This window comes from Micropterus salmoides, unplaced genomic scaffold (genome assembly GCF_014851395.1).
Source record: "Micropterus salmoides isolate LMB-PRFRI ecotype aquatic unplaced genomic scaffold, ASM1485139v1 Ms_hic_scaffold_1364, whole genome shotgun sequence".
In the NCBI taxonomy this organism is placed as follows: domain Eukaryota; kingdom Metazoa; phylum Chordata; class Actinopteri; order Centrarchiformes; family Centrarchidae; genus Micropterus; species Micropterus salmoides.
This window is the reverse complement of record NW_024040446.1, coordinates 19-16,700: the sequence shown is the minus strand read 5'-3', so window position 1 is coordinate 16,700 and position 16,682 is coordinate 19. Positions and strand designations below refer to the sequence as shown.

Below are 16,682 nucleotides of genomic sequence, written 5' to 3'. Positions count from 1 at the left end.
TGATATTAGTTCATTTACTAGTACAGCTTTAGAAGAGAGAGATCTGATGTCCACATTTAACTCTCCTATTCGTTTGCACTATTGCTCTTGTGGTTTTAATTTTTATGAGGTTTTTATGCACAGCTCCTCTTCTGTTTACCTTTTTAAATAATTTCGATGGTCGGGGGACAGACACCGTCACTATAGGATTTTCACTAAGTAACTCCTGAAATGGAGGAGCAGAGAAGTGTGTTAGACTGCGACTCTGCGTAGGGTTTTGGGTGGGTAACTGCTGAAAAAGAAGGGCAGAGAAGTGTGTTAAACTGCGACTCCGCCTCCTGGTCTCAACTCTGGGTTGTCATGGATTTGGTCCACTAATAAAAGTGGTTAAAGAGACTTTGTTGTACCAGAAAGTTCACATGTTAAAGCTCCTCATTATGAGCTGCTCTGGATAAGAGCATCAGCTAAACAGCTGAGATGTAAATGAGATGTAAATGTTGAGAGTTCCTCAACAGATGATGAAGAGGAAGGGCCAATGATGTGAAGGCCCAGATCCATCAGAGTATCAATGTTCTTCCTCTCTCTCCTCCCCTCTCACTGCAGACATGAACCACTGGCTGAGAAACATCCTGATTCTGACTCTCTGGCTAGGTAACTCTTTAAACCTACTGATTGTTCTCCTTTAATCAATCATCTTTATTGATCCATCTCTTCCTCTGCATGTTCTCTTCTTCCCCAGAGTGTAAAGGAGAAGACAGAGTGACCCAGCCAGCAGGAGATGTCATTGCTGCTGAAGGAGACACAGTTACACTTGGCTGTACTTTTGAGACCAGTGACCCAGGTCCAACTTTGTTCTGGTACAAACAGGATGGAAACAACAGCCCCAAATTCATGTTGAGCCGCATGCAAGGGGTCGAAGTAAAAACAGAGGACGAGTTTAAGGAGAGATTTTCATCCACACTGGATTCCACCTCAAGATCAGTTCCTCTGAAGATCCAGAAGCTTCAGCTGTCTGACTCTGCTGTGTACTACTGTGCTCTGCAGCCCACAGTGACAGGAAACACCAAAACTCTGTACAAAAACCTTTGGAGCAAAGACAACAGAATACTTCACAACGTCCACTAGAGGGAGTCACACACTGTTAAACTTCAGTGTGATGATGAAGTCTTGAATCAGTTTACTCCATCACCAGGATTGTGATGTAAAACTTTAGAAATGAAGCCACTAAAAATATATTTACCCTAAATGAATAAACGTGTTTAAATGTTATAGGTTTAAAATATTTCGATAAGGCCTAAAATAGCTAGCACGTAGTAGTTGTTCAATTCTTTATTTAATCACAACATCAGTTTCCATTCACTACCAAAGACCAGGCCAGTAAAGATATGGATTTTGAATATGGGATCAGAGTGATGAATGAGGTAATGGAAAGGTGAGAGATGGAGATTTGAGGGGAGGGATCATGGTGATGGATGGAAGGAAGAGAACGATGGATCGGTGGCAGGTAGGCAGGAGGGATCCAGGGGAGTTGAGACTGAGGGGGGAACAGTCTCTTCATGTGCTCTGTATCACATAGAACCCCAAGAAGAAACTTCAAATGGAAAGATGTTTCAGACAGAGGCGGAGCCAGACGCTGTAAACATTCGGGGCTTAGCACAAACCTAGGGGGGTCCGGGGTCATGCACCCCCGGGGAGATTTTTTCCCATTAAGCCGGCTACGTGCACTATTTTTCATGCTGCTTGAGATGATAGAATGCCTAACAACCTAGACACTATCTGGGAAAAAGATGAACGTTGCTTTGGAAAATAATCGTCCTGTAGAGCTCCAATCTATTTTGGATTTAATTGTTCTCCAGCTGGAGTTAATCCAAAACACAACTAATGTTGAAGATCACTCATTTTCTCTCCTGGCCACTAAAAAGAGACAAAACTTATCTGATGTTTCTGTTTTTAACTTACATAACCAAGGTACAGTAGAAATATGGTGTTTCTGATCATCACTGGAGGAGGGAATCTCTCAGCACCTCATGATTCTATTTGATTATAAAACATTTATAAAATCTTTGAATAATCTCTTTGTGTATGTGATTAGTGGATAATTACTAAACATTTCATTTACACATTAAAATCCAAAACGTCTCATTAGCTTAGTTTACATCCCTAATTTACTTTAATTTCAGCTCCTTCATGGTCACCACCGTCCTTCTCTCAGCCCTAAACTTAATATGCAATAAATATTAAATGCATATCTTATTCTCTTTACTTCTGGCATCTGTGCTCCCTTCACTCCTTTCTTCTAAACACATTTTCATCTCTTGTCCCTCTTCCATTTCACCTGCTTTCACTTTTATTTCTTCTGGAGTCCCTGGATCACCAGTTTGTGGTTAATCCAGCTGCTGTGACGCCCGTCCTTCCTCTTCCCCAGCTGACTCATCTGGGGGACAAAATAACAGTCTCAGACTCAAACACAGTCAGATCAGCTGACAGTAGCTAGCGAGTGGTGATGAGTGGATGAAGCATTATGAAGCTTTGGGGCTTTAAGCTAAGCAAACACAGCTGCATCTGGTGACGTGTAAAACTTTTAGACTGAGGCCGAGACGCCACCACAACTGGCTGAAACTAATAACTTTAGTCTCATGTGTGCAATAAAAGTCAAAAAGGGTTAGGGTTAACCTGACGGTTGATATTTATGAGATTCAGACATGTGATGTGATTGGACAGTGATATTCATTAAACTAGCCTGTTATTACTTTTGTTACATCAGTACAGGAACATCTCAAATCTAAAAAAACTGAATATGGTGGAAAAGTTCATTGTGAGCACCAGAACCAGACAGAGATTAAAGGCTTAAGAAACTTTTGCAGGTGTTTTGAGTTAATTAGCTGATAAGAGCTCTTCTCAGGTCGACATTTCTCTATAATAAATCATTTATTCTGAAATTCTAATACATTTTGTTTTACTAGAGTTTTGATTCTATGAGCTGTGAGCCCTAATCATCAAGATTAAAATGAAAAAAGGCTTGAAATATTTATAAAATGAGATTTTTGAATTAAATTATGGAAGAAAATTATTTTACAGCAGATGCACCTGTAGGCTACTTGGTATATTTGTCATCAGGAGGAAATGTCCTCATACTTTCTCATACTCTCTCATGTCTTTCTAATCTTTATCTCCATATTTCTCAATTGTTCTCTCTTCTTATCCCACTAATGTGCTGAGATCAGCTGGAAAACGCCCTGAGATGATCATGTGATACAAGATCAGGCACAATGTGTTGAAACTGTGCGCTTCACAGGAGGGAAACGAGCCTCAGAATCAGCCGAACATCTCTAATAGTGAGATAATATCACCTAATAACATCTAACTAGCCAGAAATACAGTGACTGAACTCAAGTGTTACAGCTGCAGACTCACAAACCTGAAACACTTGTTCACTGTCTGACGCTGCTTCTCTCTGTGAACGGCCGGTCAGGTTTACCTCTGCGCATAACAAACTTTGTCCATAACACTAGCTGGTTAGCTAGCACGCTCGCTCACTGAGGGGGCGCCAGTAAAACAGCACAGACAACAGCCTCCTATCACGATGCCAAAGAAGAAGAGTTCTATTTTTCTTCTTCTTTAGTGTTTAAACCCAATTAGCCCCACCCCCTCCGCTCCGCCCATGGTTTCTGATGTTGTTGGTTAGTTGCGGAACTAATGAGATTCTTTGCGTCTCCAGAGCAGAAATGTTTGAGGAACTAAAAGCACAATCAGCTTGATGTTGAGGAGAAGGGCTGTGCAGCAGAGAGGCTGTTTAGTTTCTTCATTCTACTGCAGTGGAAGAACATTGCTCATCTGCTGTCTGTCTGGCTTTAACAACTCCAAAGACATGTTGCTTTACCTCTTTTTACTTTGCTCTCAGTTCATAGGTGAGTGTTGGAACACAGATGAAAGGCTCATTAACCTGCTGGATTAACCAGATATTTGGTCTACATTTCAGAACTAGAGGTTTCTCTGTGGAAGGGAACAACTTCCACTAGAGGGAGTCACACACAGTGCACTGCAATAGTCCAGGTGTGAAAAGATAAAGGACATAGCTCATTTTATTTTGGTAATATTTCTAAGGTGGAAGTAGCAGGATTAAATGTTACAACTACATTTCTGTCTGGAGATTTTCAATTGGTTGTCAGTGGACCAATAAACGGTTGTTGTTTGCTTACTAGGTGATCAGGGCCAAATATTATTATTTCTGTCTTGTTTGAGTTGAGCTGCAGAATTAACAAGTCATCCATTTCGCAATAACAAAAAGAACTCCATTACATTGACAGCTAATGTTATCTGGCTAAAAGGACAAGTAAATAGTGTATCATCAGCGTAGCAGTGATGAGAGACTCTTTTATAATAACTGATAATGTTTCCTAATGGAAGCATATAAAAGGACAACAAATGGGACCAAGAATAGATCCCTGAGCCACCCCACACTTCAGCAGAGGGTAGATGAAACATAAGTACCAATGGAGACAGGAAATTCAATTATTTGATCAATAGTGTTAAGCAAATTACTAAGGTTGAGCAACAATAAAACATGTGACTCCCCAGCATCGGCATCAGTAAATCATATGTAACCATAATGAGGGCGGTTTCTGTAATGTGAAGTTTGTGAAACCCAGTCTAACACAGCTACGAGTTGAGTTAGCACCATCAAGAACTTAGGATATGAAAGCAAGCTTAGAAATGGGTCTATAGTTCTGTGGAAGCGATTAATCAAGTTATGCTTTTTAAATAAAGGCTGAATGCTAGCTTGCTTAAAATAATTAGGGATGCGGCAGGAAGAAAGGGAACAATTAATAACGTGAGGTAAGCAAAGGCCGATGTCCACTATAACCTTCGTTAGGAGGGATGTGGCTAAGATATCAAGAGGGCTTGAAGAGAAAAGCACGTGAGAGACAGTATCGATGAGCTCAGGAAAAGAAATTAGCTGAAAATTGCTGAGCAGTTCAGGACAGGCAGGATAATAAGAAATATCAGCAACAACAGTGGTAGTAGGTGTTAGACCTAATGTCAGTGATTTTCTACTTAAAAGATAATAAAACTGTTGACAGTCAGCATTTGAAGAGGCTGGTAAGGCAGGGGGAGCAGAGTTGATGAGTCTGTCTAATGGTTGTAAACTGGAATCTAGGATTATTCTGGTAACTGGTGAGGAGGTTACTGAAGTAGTTGGCTCTTGCAGCTTTCAATTGTTTGCTATTTGTATATGAAGGACCTTCTGACTTCTTACAACAGACATGCAATTTAGTCTTAGGCAGCATGGATACAAAGGTGAGGAGAAACAAGACAATAGAATCTATACTCAGATGAAGAGTAAAGACTAAATCTAATGTGTGGCCACGGTTATGAGTTGGACCAGACACATGCTGGATGAAATTAAATGAATGACATATTTAAAGAATCTGTAGCAAAAGTTGATTGAAACATTAATTTAGATACTAAAATCTTCAGGAATAACTTCAAACAACAGAAGATAAAAGTTCAGAAAATATATGTGCAAATCTGTTATTTTAACCAGGTATGAAATAGATCATAAGGCAACAGACAGGTACAGAATCAGAAGTAGATACTAGTAACAGTAGTATATCGTCTGTGTAAAGACTGACCTCAGTCAGGACCTTCACATGTTCTGCAAAGAGTCAATCAGTGTTACCTTATCAGCTACTTGTTACCTGATGGAAATGATGTCATTTAGTGAATAACAGCACCACAGCAGAGACAGAGTTGTGAGAAGAAGGAGGGAGGGATTAAGGGAGGAGCAAAACTGGGACTCAAGGACAGAAAAGACACAAACTTTCACAGACAGATTCTCTTTCTCTTTAAGATGCTGTCAGTGAACTTCAGTCTGTTTGTGACTTTGTTTCTGCTCACAATAAGAGGTAGGTGAGATCATCAACATTAAGAGAGCTTCACTGATAGAAACCTTTAGATTGTAAAGTTACAGAGTTATCTCTTCCTTCAGGTGTCAGCTGTGAAGAACTCACTCCAGTCAAGAATGAAGAGTTCGCTTTAGAAGACAGCTCTGTTACTCTGTCCTACAAATACTCTAAAAAAGCAAATGTTGGAGATTATTTCTTCTGGTATCGACAATATCCAGGAAAACCACCAGGGCTCCTCATCTCACACTCTGCTTCAGGAGCAGTAGGAAATGATCCAATCCCTGGATGGTCTGCTAAAGTGAGTGATGATAAAACCCATCTGGATCTGCAGATCTCCTCTGCTGCAGTGACAGACTCTGCTGTGTACTACTGTGCTGTGAGGCCCACAGTGACAGGAAACACCAAAGCTCTGTACAAAAACCTGACAGCTCCTCTGAAGATTTACTCACTGCAGCTCCTCCTTTTACTGAACAACAGTGACACCAAGTGGACACTGACAACACAATCTAATGACAAGTTACAACATTACTCCTGTTAGCGATAAAACACATCTTATCCAGATCATGGTGTTTAATTGAGGCTATTTCTGATGATGAGACAAACTAAAATAATTACAGACCCATGTTGATGAATCTATTGAACTATTCCAGGGTGAAAAGTGGTTCAAGAGACTTTGTTGTAACAGAAAGTTCACATGTTAAAGCTCCTCATTATGAGCTGCTCTGGATAAGAGCATCAGCTAAACAGCTGAGATGTAAATGAGATGTAAATGTTGAGAGTTCCTCAACAGATGATGAAGAGGAAGGGCCAATGATGTGAAGGCCCAGATCCATCAGAGTATCAATGTTCTTCCTCTCTCTCCTCCCCTCTCACTGCAGACATGAACCACTGGCTGAGAAACATCCTGATTCTGACTCTCTGGCTAGGTAACACTTTAAACCTACTGATTGTTCTCCTTTAATCAATCATCTTTATTGATCCATCTCTTCCTCTGCATGTTCTCTTCTTCCCCAGAGTGTAAAGGAGAAGACAGAGTGACCCAGCCAGCAGGAGATGTCATTGCTGCTGAAGGAGACACAGTTACACTTGACTGTACTTTTGAGACGAGTTATCCAGGTCCAACTTTGTTCTGGTACAAACAGGATGGAAACAACAGCCCCAGATTCATGCTGAGTCGCATGCAACAGAACGATGTGAAAACAGAGGATAAGTTTAAGGAGAGGTTTTCATCAACAGTTGATTCCACCTCAAAATCAGTTCCTCTGAAGATCCAGAAGCTTCAGCTGTCTGACTCTGCTGTGTACTACTGTGCTCTGCAGCCCACAGTGACAGGAAACACCAAAACTCTGTACAAAAACCTTTGGAGCAAAGACAACAGAATACTCCACAACTTCCACTAGAGGGAGTCACACACTGTTAAACTTCAGTGTGATGATGCAGTCTGGATTTGTTTCATCTTGAACAAATGTATGCAATACTGTCAATATACTGTATGTACTGTTATACTTCAGTATTGGAGAAAAAAAATGTACACAGTTTGAATGAAACATGTCTATAAACTGGTTGGCATCACAGACTCAGGTTCTCATTGCTTTTGTTCTCGTCTTTATAAAAGTTTCTCAGTTTTTCTCTCAGGCTGTGATTTCTTGTGGTGTACCACAGGGTTCAATCCTGGGGCTTCTCATTTTCTATCTACATGTTGCCTTCAGATCAAATTATTTTTAAAACACATCAGTTTCCATTGTTTTGCCAACAATATTGGATTATAGTTCCCATTAAAATCCAGCAATCATGGCAGCTGGTTTTATTCATGTGAAGTTCTGGTGTTCCAGACCTTCCTACAACTGAGTGAGTCTAGAAATTTGACGATTATTTTTGCCCCTTCAGCTGAAGGGAATAATCTTATATTCCAATTGGCTACAATTGCATTAAATGTCAATCCACTCAGCAGTGATGTCCAAACCAACAATACAGTATCTGAAATACAAGAATTAATGTCACGATTGATGGTGGGGCAGGTTGGTGGACCCAAATGCAGGACACAGAGCAAGCGAGTGCAGTTCAAAGAAGGTTTAATTAAAACCGAGCACACTTGAATCCAGAATCCAAAAACAACAGAGTCCAAATAAACAGTTGAACCAACAGTAATCAAAAATCCACAGAAACAGGGTGACACGACGAGCAGGGCAGGTAAAACAATACAACACGAGACAGAGCGTCTACACACTACAATGACCGGACACAGACTGAGGAAACAAACAAGTATATATACACACACACACACACACACACGGGGTAACGAGCTGGGAGGGAGCAACACAGGTGACCAGGATCAGGTTAACGAGGCAGGCAGAGAGACAGCAGGGAAACAGAGAGGCTCACCTGACAGGCAGACATGGGGCAAAATTAATAACCAACACAGACAGAACACGTTACAAATTACCTGACAAGAATCTAATTTCAGACAATAACAGAAACCCATGTAAACAGAGACACACCGACCAACTATAACACAGGGATCATAGCAGACAAAACCTAAATGAGAAGACAGAACTAGAACACAGAGCAGACTAAACCAAAATGATGCAGAGAAAGAACTAGAAGCAAATACTACGACATGAACTAAAGCACAGGACTAGGAACAAAGACATGGAATAAAAACCCAGACTCCCCAACAAGACACACAGCCAGGACTGAAACCCAGACACAGAGGAACCAAAATCAAAGCACAGAGAAGGCACAGCCAAAATAATATAATTCAGACAAGCTCAGGACAGGATCGTGACAATTAACCAGGCAGCAGTAACAAAGATGTGTTCAAATATACAGTATATAACTAAACTATTCAGTTTAGATAGTTTAATAAAATTTACAGACGCTTGCCTTGTTTTTAAGGTGTTACATGGGCTAGCCCCTCCCCCACTTAACCAGTTCATAAAGCAGAAGGATGGCAGAGGGGGGGTAACAGTTAGTAGAGGGGGCTGTATTGTACAGTACAGACGTAGTAAGTTTGGACAGACGGCATTCTCAGTTACAGCTACCCGTTACTGGAATAGTTCACTAGGGGGTGGTGATGGAGCAGTGGACAAGACACATGCCTTTGGTGTGAGAGACCCAGGTTCAATCCTCCACTGGGACCCATCCACCATTGTGTCCCTGAGCGAGACACTTAACCCCTCGTTGCTCCAGAGGAGTGCGACCTCTGACATGTAGAGCAATTGGAAGTTGTTCAAATTACGGGGGGTCTGACCCCCCTAGTTAAGACTTGGACCCTCCCAAAAGAGGCAAAACCAGCAGTTCAGGGGGTCTTTCTTACCTGTATTTGTAAATATTACAATACATTTCCCATACTCGTGCCTTATATTCAAAAAAGTCTTGAAAGACGATTCAGACACCCCTGAAATGGACCGTACCATTTCCTAACATCGACGTTAGTTAAATGTCTTGTCCGTCTGCATCACTCGTAACGCAGCTGCTCCATTCCGGTGCATCACACGCTAATGGAGACGCAGCAGGTTAATGTCAGTAGTTAACTATCTAGTTGCTTTAATACACTTATCTCTCCTACCTTCAGAGATTCGTAATTAGCATTTCTTTTACTTAAAATGAGCCATCTGATGTTAGCTAGCTGAGAGTCCACCCTATCATTTCATTGTCACTATGTAATTTCACACTGGTGTTTAGGCATGAGCAGTGAAAATGGGGATTAGTTATTGTAGAGATACCTATTAACATCAATATAGAGGTTTTTTATTTCATTTCAAGTCTTTTGTGAGTCCTTTCACAATAAAAATGGCATTTGTTTTCCCCAACAACAGTGTTTGTCAGACTACTGCTTATTGGATGCAGATGACATCATTCACAACATGAACAAGAGGAAAGGAGATATTTGCTAAAAAAGAGCGAGTTGAAACTTTAAACTTGATGAGAACGATAAAACCTTAGGAATTAGAGATAATAATGCAGACTGTATTTTATGTGTGGGTTTGTTTTGAGCGGTCATGATGGTCTGCTGTTGTCTGACTTGCTGGCAGTTTTGCTCTTGACTTCTTGGTGACCTCTGACTACAAAAGTTGTCGTGTGGTATGGGGCACCCGTGAACTGGTGTGATGAATTTGTTTACATTAGTTAAATAGGCAAGGATATTGTAAGCATTGGAAGATTTTGGTTCACTGAAGCCCGCGTCTGTGCTGTACTGGGTTTACTTTTGGATCTGGAAAAATTGTTGACCCCCCCGGTTGTCACTGTATAATTCACACTCTGGTCGCTTTGGATAAAAAGCATCAGCTAAATGTGTTGAATTGAATTGAGCGAATGCAACAACTATTTCATTTTTAAACATACTTCAGACGTGGCTTAAGGCACAACAGACTTCAAGCATATATCTTCAAGAATTTACATAATCTTAACATTTTTTACATTCTGTACTGTCACTTTTGTCATGTATCCATGTACTATCTTGTATTTTATCTTCTTGCAGTACTTGATAAGGCACTATACTGATGATATTTGGAACTAAATGGTTGTTTTTTATACGTACTGTAATGTTTAGCCCCATGCTGGAAGGAGGAGACATGGACTCAGGAGTTCTTCACCTGGTGCTTCAATTTATTTCTTCACCAGACACGTGGAAAGTGCAGTAGTGCAAGGGTGAATTATTGCAAAAATATCAAAAATTTAATAGAAAACAAAACAAGGAAACTAAGTACAAACTACTCAAATTATTACAAACTGATATTAAACAACACAAAAAAACTTATACAGGTCCTCTGCTGAGAGGAGCCTCTGCCTCCTTCCTTTATACCAGAAGCCCCTCCTACAAGACAAACCAAAGTTAATTGGAAATCTATTAAACACCAATATGTTACCTCAACCGTCCAGAATATTTCTGGCTACATCAATACACAATATATCAACTATAAAACCAGAAATGAAATGTTACATGCTGAACAAAGCTTCTCAAAACAGCAACTTAAGGTACTCCAGTACCTCTGTACTGGCTCACACTGTAAATTACTCCACACTCCATCACTTCCTGTTTGCCCCTTCAACCCAGATCCCTGCTTGAGGATGAGAACAGGTGAATGAAACATACAAACATTTGGATGACCTTGGGTAAATCCAGTAAGCTAAAATAAATGACTTGAAATGAACTGTGTATGTGTTGTATTTATCCAATCATGATTTCAACTCTTCTGACTAGTACTTAAATGAACTGAAATGAATGACATGACAAAATGACATGAATGACATGAAATGACAAGCCATGTGTCCATTGATGCTAGCCCATATGCTAAAGGTAATGCTAATGCTAAAAGTCCTATGCTAATGTTCAGCTAAGGTTAGCTCAGCATGCTAAGACCAATGCTACCGCTGGCTTAAATGAAGGCATGGGGTAGCCCCATGACACGCACTTTAATCACTTTTGTAATGTAGTTATGCATGATACTTTTAATGTATTTTTCTTGCAGTACTTGTTGAAACATTGTTCTGATGTACATTTACATTGAAGTCTAACTACGGTGTTGATTAATGTGAACTGTCCCTGTTAAATTAAATAAAAAATACCACTTTGATACGGCAGCTAACAGAATACAGTGAGTCAACTCAGGTAACTCAGCAAAGGCTGCACCAAAGCAACAAAGACTGACGATACTATAAAGGAGAGAGACATTTCCTTCAGACAGGGACAAGGCCAAAAGGATTACCAAGATTAAATTCAAAGCTGTGGTAGAGAATTACAGGTTTATACAGTCTTTTGGAGTCACGGTGCGCCCTACCCTCTGGATATTTCAGACACTGTCCTACTAGAGCTTTACAACAAGGCCTGTGACCACCTATGATGTGTTTTATCAGATGAGATGACAGCTATTATTCAACTGTCAAGCATACAGGTATCAGATCAGGACTCTGTGTGGACAGATACGTCATATTAAAAGACTGAGCAAAGCACCTGTAGGGGACAAAAGAACCTGATCAGGACGTCCCTAATGAAATGTCCTCCATGTTCCCAGAATAGAGAGCAGGTCTTCAGGTAGGCTTCCTTCTAGTGGGACCTGCCTCGGTCTCACAATGGTGTGAAGAACTGAAAGTGGACATTCAGGAAACATTTCTCTGAGGCAGAGCTGCTCTGGATGCACAAATAATCTCACTGGCTGAACTGAACTTTGGTAGACAGCCAATCTCTAAAAAGGGGATTCTCTGGCCCCGCCCACTGAAGTCCAACTCAACCAATGAGATTCTTTGCGTCTCCAGAGCAGAAATGTTTGAGGAACTAAAAGCACAATCAGCTTGATGTTGAGGAGAAGGGCTGTGCAGCAGAGAGGCTGTTTAGTTTCTTCATTCTACTGCAGTGGAAGAACATTGCTCATCTGCTGTCTGTCTGGCTTTAACAACTCCAAAGACATGTTGCTTTACCTCTTTTTACTTTGCTCTCACTTCATAGGTGAGTGTTGGAACACAGATGAAAGGCTCATTAACCTGCTGGATTAACCAGATATTTGGTCTACATTTCAGAACTAGAGGTTTCTCTGTGGAAGGGAACAACTTCCATGATAGAAACAGACATTTGGTTTATTGAATGAATCCAGAAAGTCAAGAACCTCCGTTGAGTCTCTTGATGTTAGAATCTCTTGCAGACTAACTGACATGAATGACTCATTTTGCAGCCCTGGGTTCCATGAACAGCATAACGCCAGAAAGTCCTGAAGAACATGTTGCAGAGGGAGGAAACATCAACCTGACCTGTAAATATGAGGGTGCTATCTACAATATCCAGTGGTACCGACAATACCAGAGATCCAGACCAGAGTTCCTGCTCTACATCACAGAGAGTGGATCGATTCATCCAACTGATTCTGTTTTCTCAGCTCACATTAATAAAGAAGAGAAACGTGTGAATCTGGATATCATCTCAGCTAAAGTGACAGACTCTGCTGTGTACTACTGTGCTGTGAAGCCCACAGTGACAGGAAACACCAAAACTCTGTACAAAAACCTTTGGAGCAAAGACAACAGAATACTCCACAACGTCCACTAGAGGGAGTCACACACTGTTAAACTGCAGTGTGATGATGAAGTCTGGATTTGTTGAAGTGGTGATAGAAGCAACTTTAAATGAAGCACTACAGATAAAACACAATAAACAAAACAGACAGAACAGAATTTGAATCATGTATATCCATAATACTTCCAAAGTATCTCCAATTCCACTCTAGCAGACTGTTTTCACAGACAATTGAAACACACCCCTGAAGGGCCTTTTTTTGTTGGTGATTGTAACCATTGCAAGCTGAAGCTGTGCTGCCTGGTTTGAAGCAATATGTAGACTGTAATACTAAACCCCCATTTGCACCTCTCACCATAATGTTGTCCATTTAATTCCCACCTACAAGTCCCTGCTCAAAAGCAGGAGAGCACAAGTAAAAGTGTACATGTTTGGAACAATGATGGCATTGAGACCTTAAAAGGCGGCTTTTCCTGTAACAGCTGGGACCTCTTCCATAGCCTGGGCTTAGAGGAGGCAACAGGCACCATCTGCAGTTTTGTAGAGATGATGTGTTAACCAAGGTTATTATAGTTTTGGATTTTTCATTAGTTTTAATTTTTATTTCGTTTTGACTTTTTGGTTTTGCTAGTTTAGTTTTTATTAGTTTTAGTTTAGTTTTAGTCTTTGTCGCTGCACGATGCAGCTCAGTTCAATTTAGTTTTTTCACAAAACATTAAAATACAAGGACAATCAGAACTATTTGTGAAAAGGGACACCCTTTTTCAAGCTAGCTATCTATATATTTGAAGTACTGACGTATTGTCTAAATAAATACTACAAATAAATGAAGCACATGCAATCTACAGTATAATTTTTAACCTACATACAGAAAACCCTCACATACTCAGTGGTGCCAAGAAATTCAACAACAGGTCTCTAGCAGCCTGAAGGCAAGTCTGACTGGAAAGCAGTTTGTTAATCAAAAAAAGGTATTAAAACAATGTGAAGCACAAAGAGACAGGCTGGCTGAGATATCAATGACCCCGTGAAACACACACTAGCTGACATGCAGTAAATATAATGACCAGCAGACAGTTGACCCAGCAGCAAGGGGAGCTCGCACTCAATGTACAAGGGGCAAGTTCATCTTACATGGAGGATGAGCTCCAAGCCAGACCATCAGAACAGAACAAGGAAATAAAACCACCAAGCAGTGTTAATTTCGTTGACGAAGACTATGACGAAAAATATTCGTCAACGAACCTTTTTCACGGACGAAAACTAAATAAAAAGTCAGATATGATGACGAAGACTGTGACGAAATATAACTGACACTTTAGTCAACAAATAAAAATTAGACAAAAATATTAGGGAGGGACGAATGGAGAAGAGATTCAATCATCACTACTCTTTTTGTGGGACAAGTTTGGAAGAAATCCAATCAGAGCGAATCTCATGGCCGCCTGTAAACCGTGTGGAGCAAAGATCTCTGGGAAAAACACCACCAACTCTAAATAGAAGCTAAAGGAAACCAGCTTGAGCTATATTGATTAGACGATTGTCTCGCTGAATTAATATGAGCATAAATATTAAATGTCCTCAAATTGAATCAAATGTGTAAAATGTGTATTATAGTAACGTTAGATGTTGTGGCGTTATATGACTGGACGAAGGGTTGATTTCCCCTTTATTCACCCTCACAGATACAGAAGACATCTGATGACAAAGATGACCGTAGGCCAAGTGGAAATAAAGCTAGTGCTGCTAGTGCAACCCAGCAGCAGGCCATCTCTACAGCTTTCCTAAGTTCTTCAAAGTACAAAACTGAATGGAGGGAACAACAGACCAAGGAGCAGGCCATAGCTAGATGGATTGGACGCACAGGTTTACCACTCACAACAATTGAAGACGAGGACTTTGTGCTAATGATGGAGATAGTAGATAGGAGACTAACAGTTCCAAAGAAAACTAAAATGAGCTATTTGATTGAAACACAGTATGAACATGAAAGACAAAATTCAAAGAGAGACTGGCTGCTGCCCGGAGAGTTTCCATTGGCCTTGACTTGTGGACAAAAAAAGGACTGACAGCCTCCTTCCTTGCTATAAGCGCACGCTACTTTTGTGTTGAACAAAGTAAACCTGTACACATATTGTTGGCCCTTGAACAAGTAGCTCACCCACACACTGCACAGTCTATTAAGGCATGTGTGGACAAATGAATGCAAGAGTGGGGCATACCAAAGGAGAAGATCCTGACGGTAAGAACGGACAATGGGAGTAACATGGTGGCAGCCTTTAAAAACACCACAGCAGAAGAACTAGCTCTGAGGATGACTCCCCTGGGTCCATGATGGAAAGTGACTCTGAAATAGATGAACAGCAGTGAGCCATGTTTAGTTTATTCTTTTACATCACAGTCAATTATCACATGAATGGTTTTCCCCCTGCCACACACTACATATATACAGTATGTACAGACACACCAGCCAATTTATTAGGTTTAGACTTCTATGGTTGTCTTTTCTTCTTGTTATTAGGTACCATCATGTCGACATGGTGGTAATGTGGTGAAGCTCTTTCGCAAGTCCTCAGTTGCAACACAGAGGTTATCGGACCACTGTGGTGTTATTGTTGTAAATGACTGCCCCACACGCTGGTCAAGCACATTCAACATGGTCGCACGACTCCTCACAGTCAAAGATGCAGTCTGTCAAATCACAAATGACATGGGATGGGACAGTTTGCTTACTAGTGAGTGGCAAAAGCTTTCATCATTGCATGACTTACTGCTGCCTTTTGCGGAACACACTAAAACCCTCCAGAGTGACACTGCATCTATGTCCTTAGTGGTTCCTGCCCTCTTTGATCTGCTGAGCCGCCTAACTGACTTTGCAGAGAACACTCGGTACAGAGACCTCGCCACTCTTGCAGAGAAAATTAGATCAAATCTGAACCAGCGTTTTGCTTGCCTCTTGGATTCAACCGATGAAAAGTTCTCAGCACTTGCAGCAGCTGCCTGCTTTGTCAACCCAACTGTCTGTGAAATCCTTGTTAATGTTGATGTGGCTGATGGAAATATCCAGGAATCCAACGAGGGTTAAAATGAAGGGCAACTGGACTTGGTTGAAGATACTGGAAGACGTTTCGTCCCTTATCCAAAGGACTTCTTCAGTTCAGGAACTGCTGAAACAGGCAGAAGACTATGTGGTCAAATGCACTTTCCCACACACAAGACAGGAGGACCATCTGAAGATGATGCAGAAGAAGAGGTTATTGAGGAACCAGCAGCGCCATCCTCAAAGCAGCCGGTGTTTAGGTTCCTCTCAAAATGCCGCACCACAAGGCCTAAACAGAAAACCTCCACAACCGCATCAGGCGGCAGATCATCAAGTACAAGGAAGAACTTTCACATCCCATCACTGCGGACACAGGAACAGACTTGGGCTGGATAAGATGACAGTTTTTATCACAGTTTAAAACCTTTCGCGTTAGACTTGTTGGCTATGCCACTTCTCTCAAGCTTTGCAGAGAGGTATTCAGACATCACAGGTGACCTCACAAGAGGACGGCGCAACAGAGGAAGGGTTACACTGGAGCGAAGTGCTTTCCTTAAAATGAACAGAAACAAATAGAACTGTTTTATTCACTGCTATTTACAGCATTCCTGAAGTAGTATATGCACAGCTTGAAAGTTATTTGTTTTGTTTTTTGTTTAATATGAGAGCAGAGAGATTTTTTTCCGTTCCATGCAATATGGCATTACAGCTTAGCATGTAATTCACTGATACTTGATACTTTCTTTTATTA

The 16,682-nt window shown here is 40.9% G+C and overlaps 3 gene segments (V, D, J or C); all 3 read left to right on the top strand.

Annotated features, from left to right (window-relative positions):
- Window positions 1-580: 580 nt before the first annotated feature.
- Window positions 581-981, top strand: LOC119901549 (the record flags this gene model as incomplete). The annotated part of the segment is given in 2 exon segments: window positions 581-630; window positions 719-981. Coding segments are annotated over 2 exon segments (309 nt in total), but the record flags the coding sequence as incomplete, so codon positions are not given.
- Window positions 982-5,829: 4,848 nt separating this feature from the next.
- On the top strand, window positions 5,830-6,423 carry LOC119901552. The segment is given in 2 exon segments: window positions 5,830-5,885; window positions 5,969-6,423. Coding segments are annotated over 2 exon segments (510 nt in total).
- Window positions 6,424-6,759: 336 nt separating this feature from the next.
- LOC119901553 lies at window positions 6,760-7,342 on the top strand. The segment is given in 2 exon segments: window positions 6,760-6,811; window positions 6,900-7,342. Coding segments are annotated over 2 exon segments (432 nt in total).
- Window positions 7,343-16,682: the final 9,340 nt, after the last annotated feature.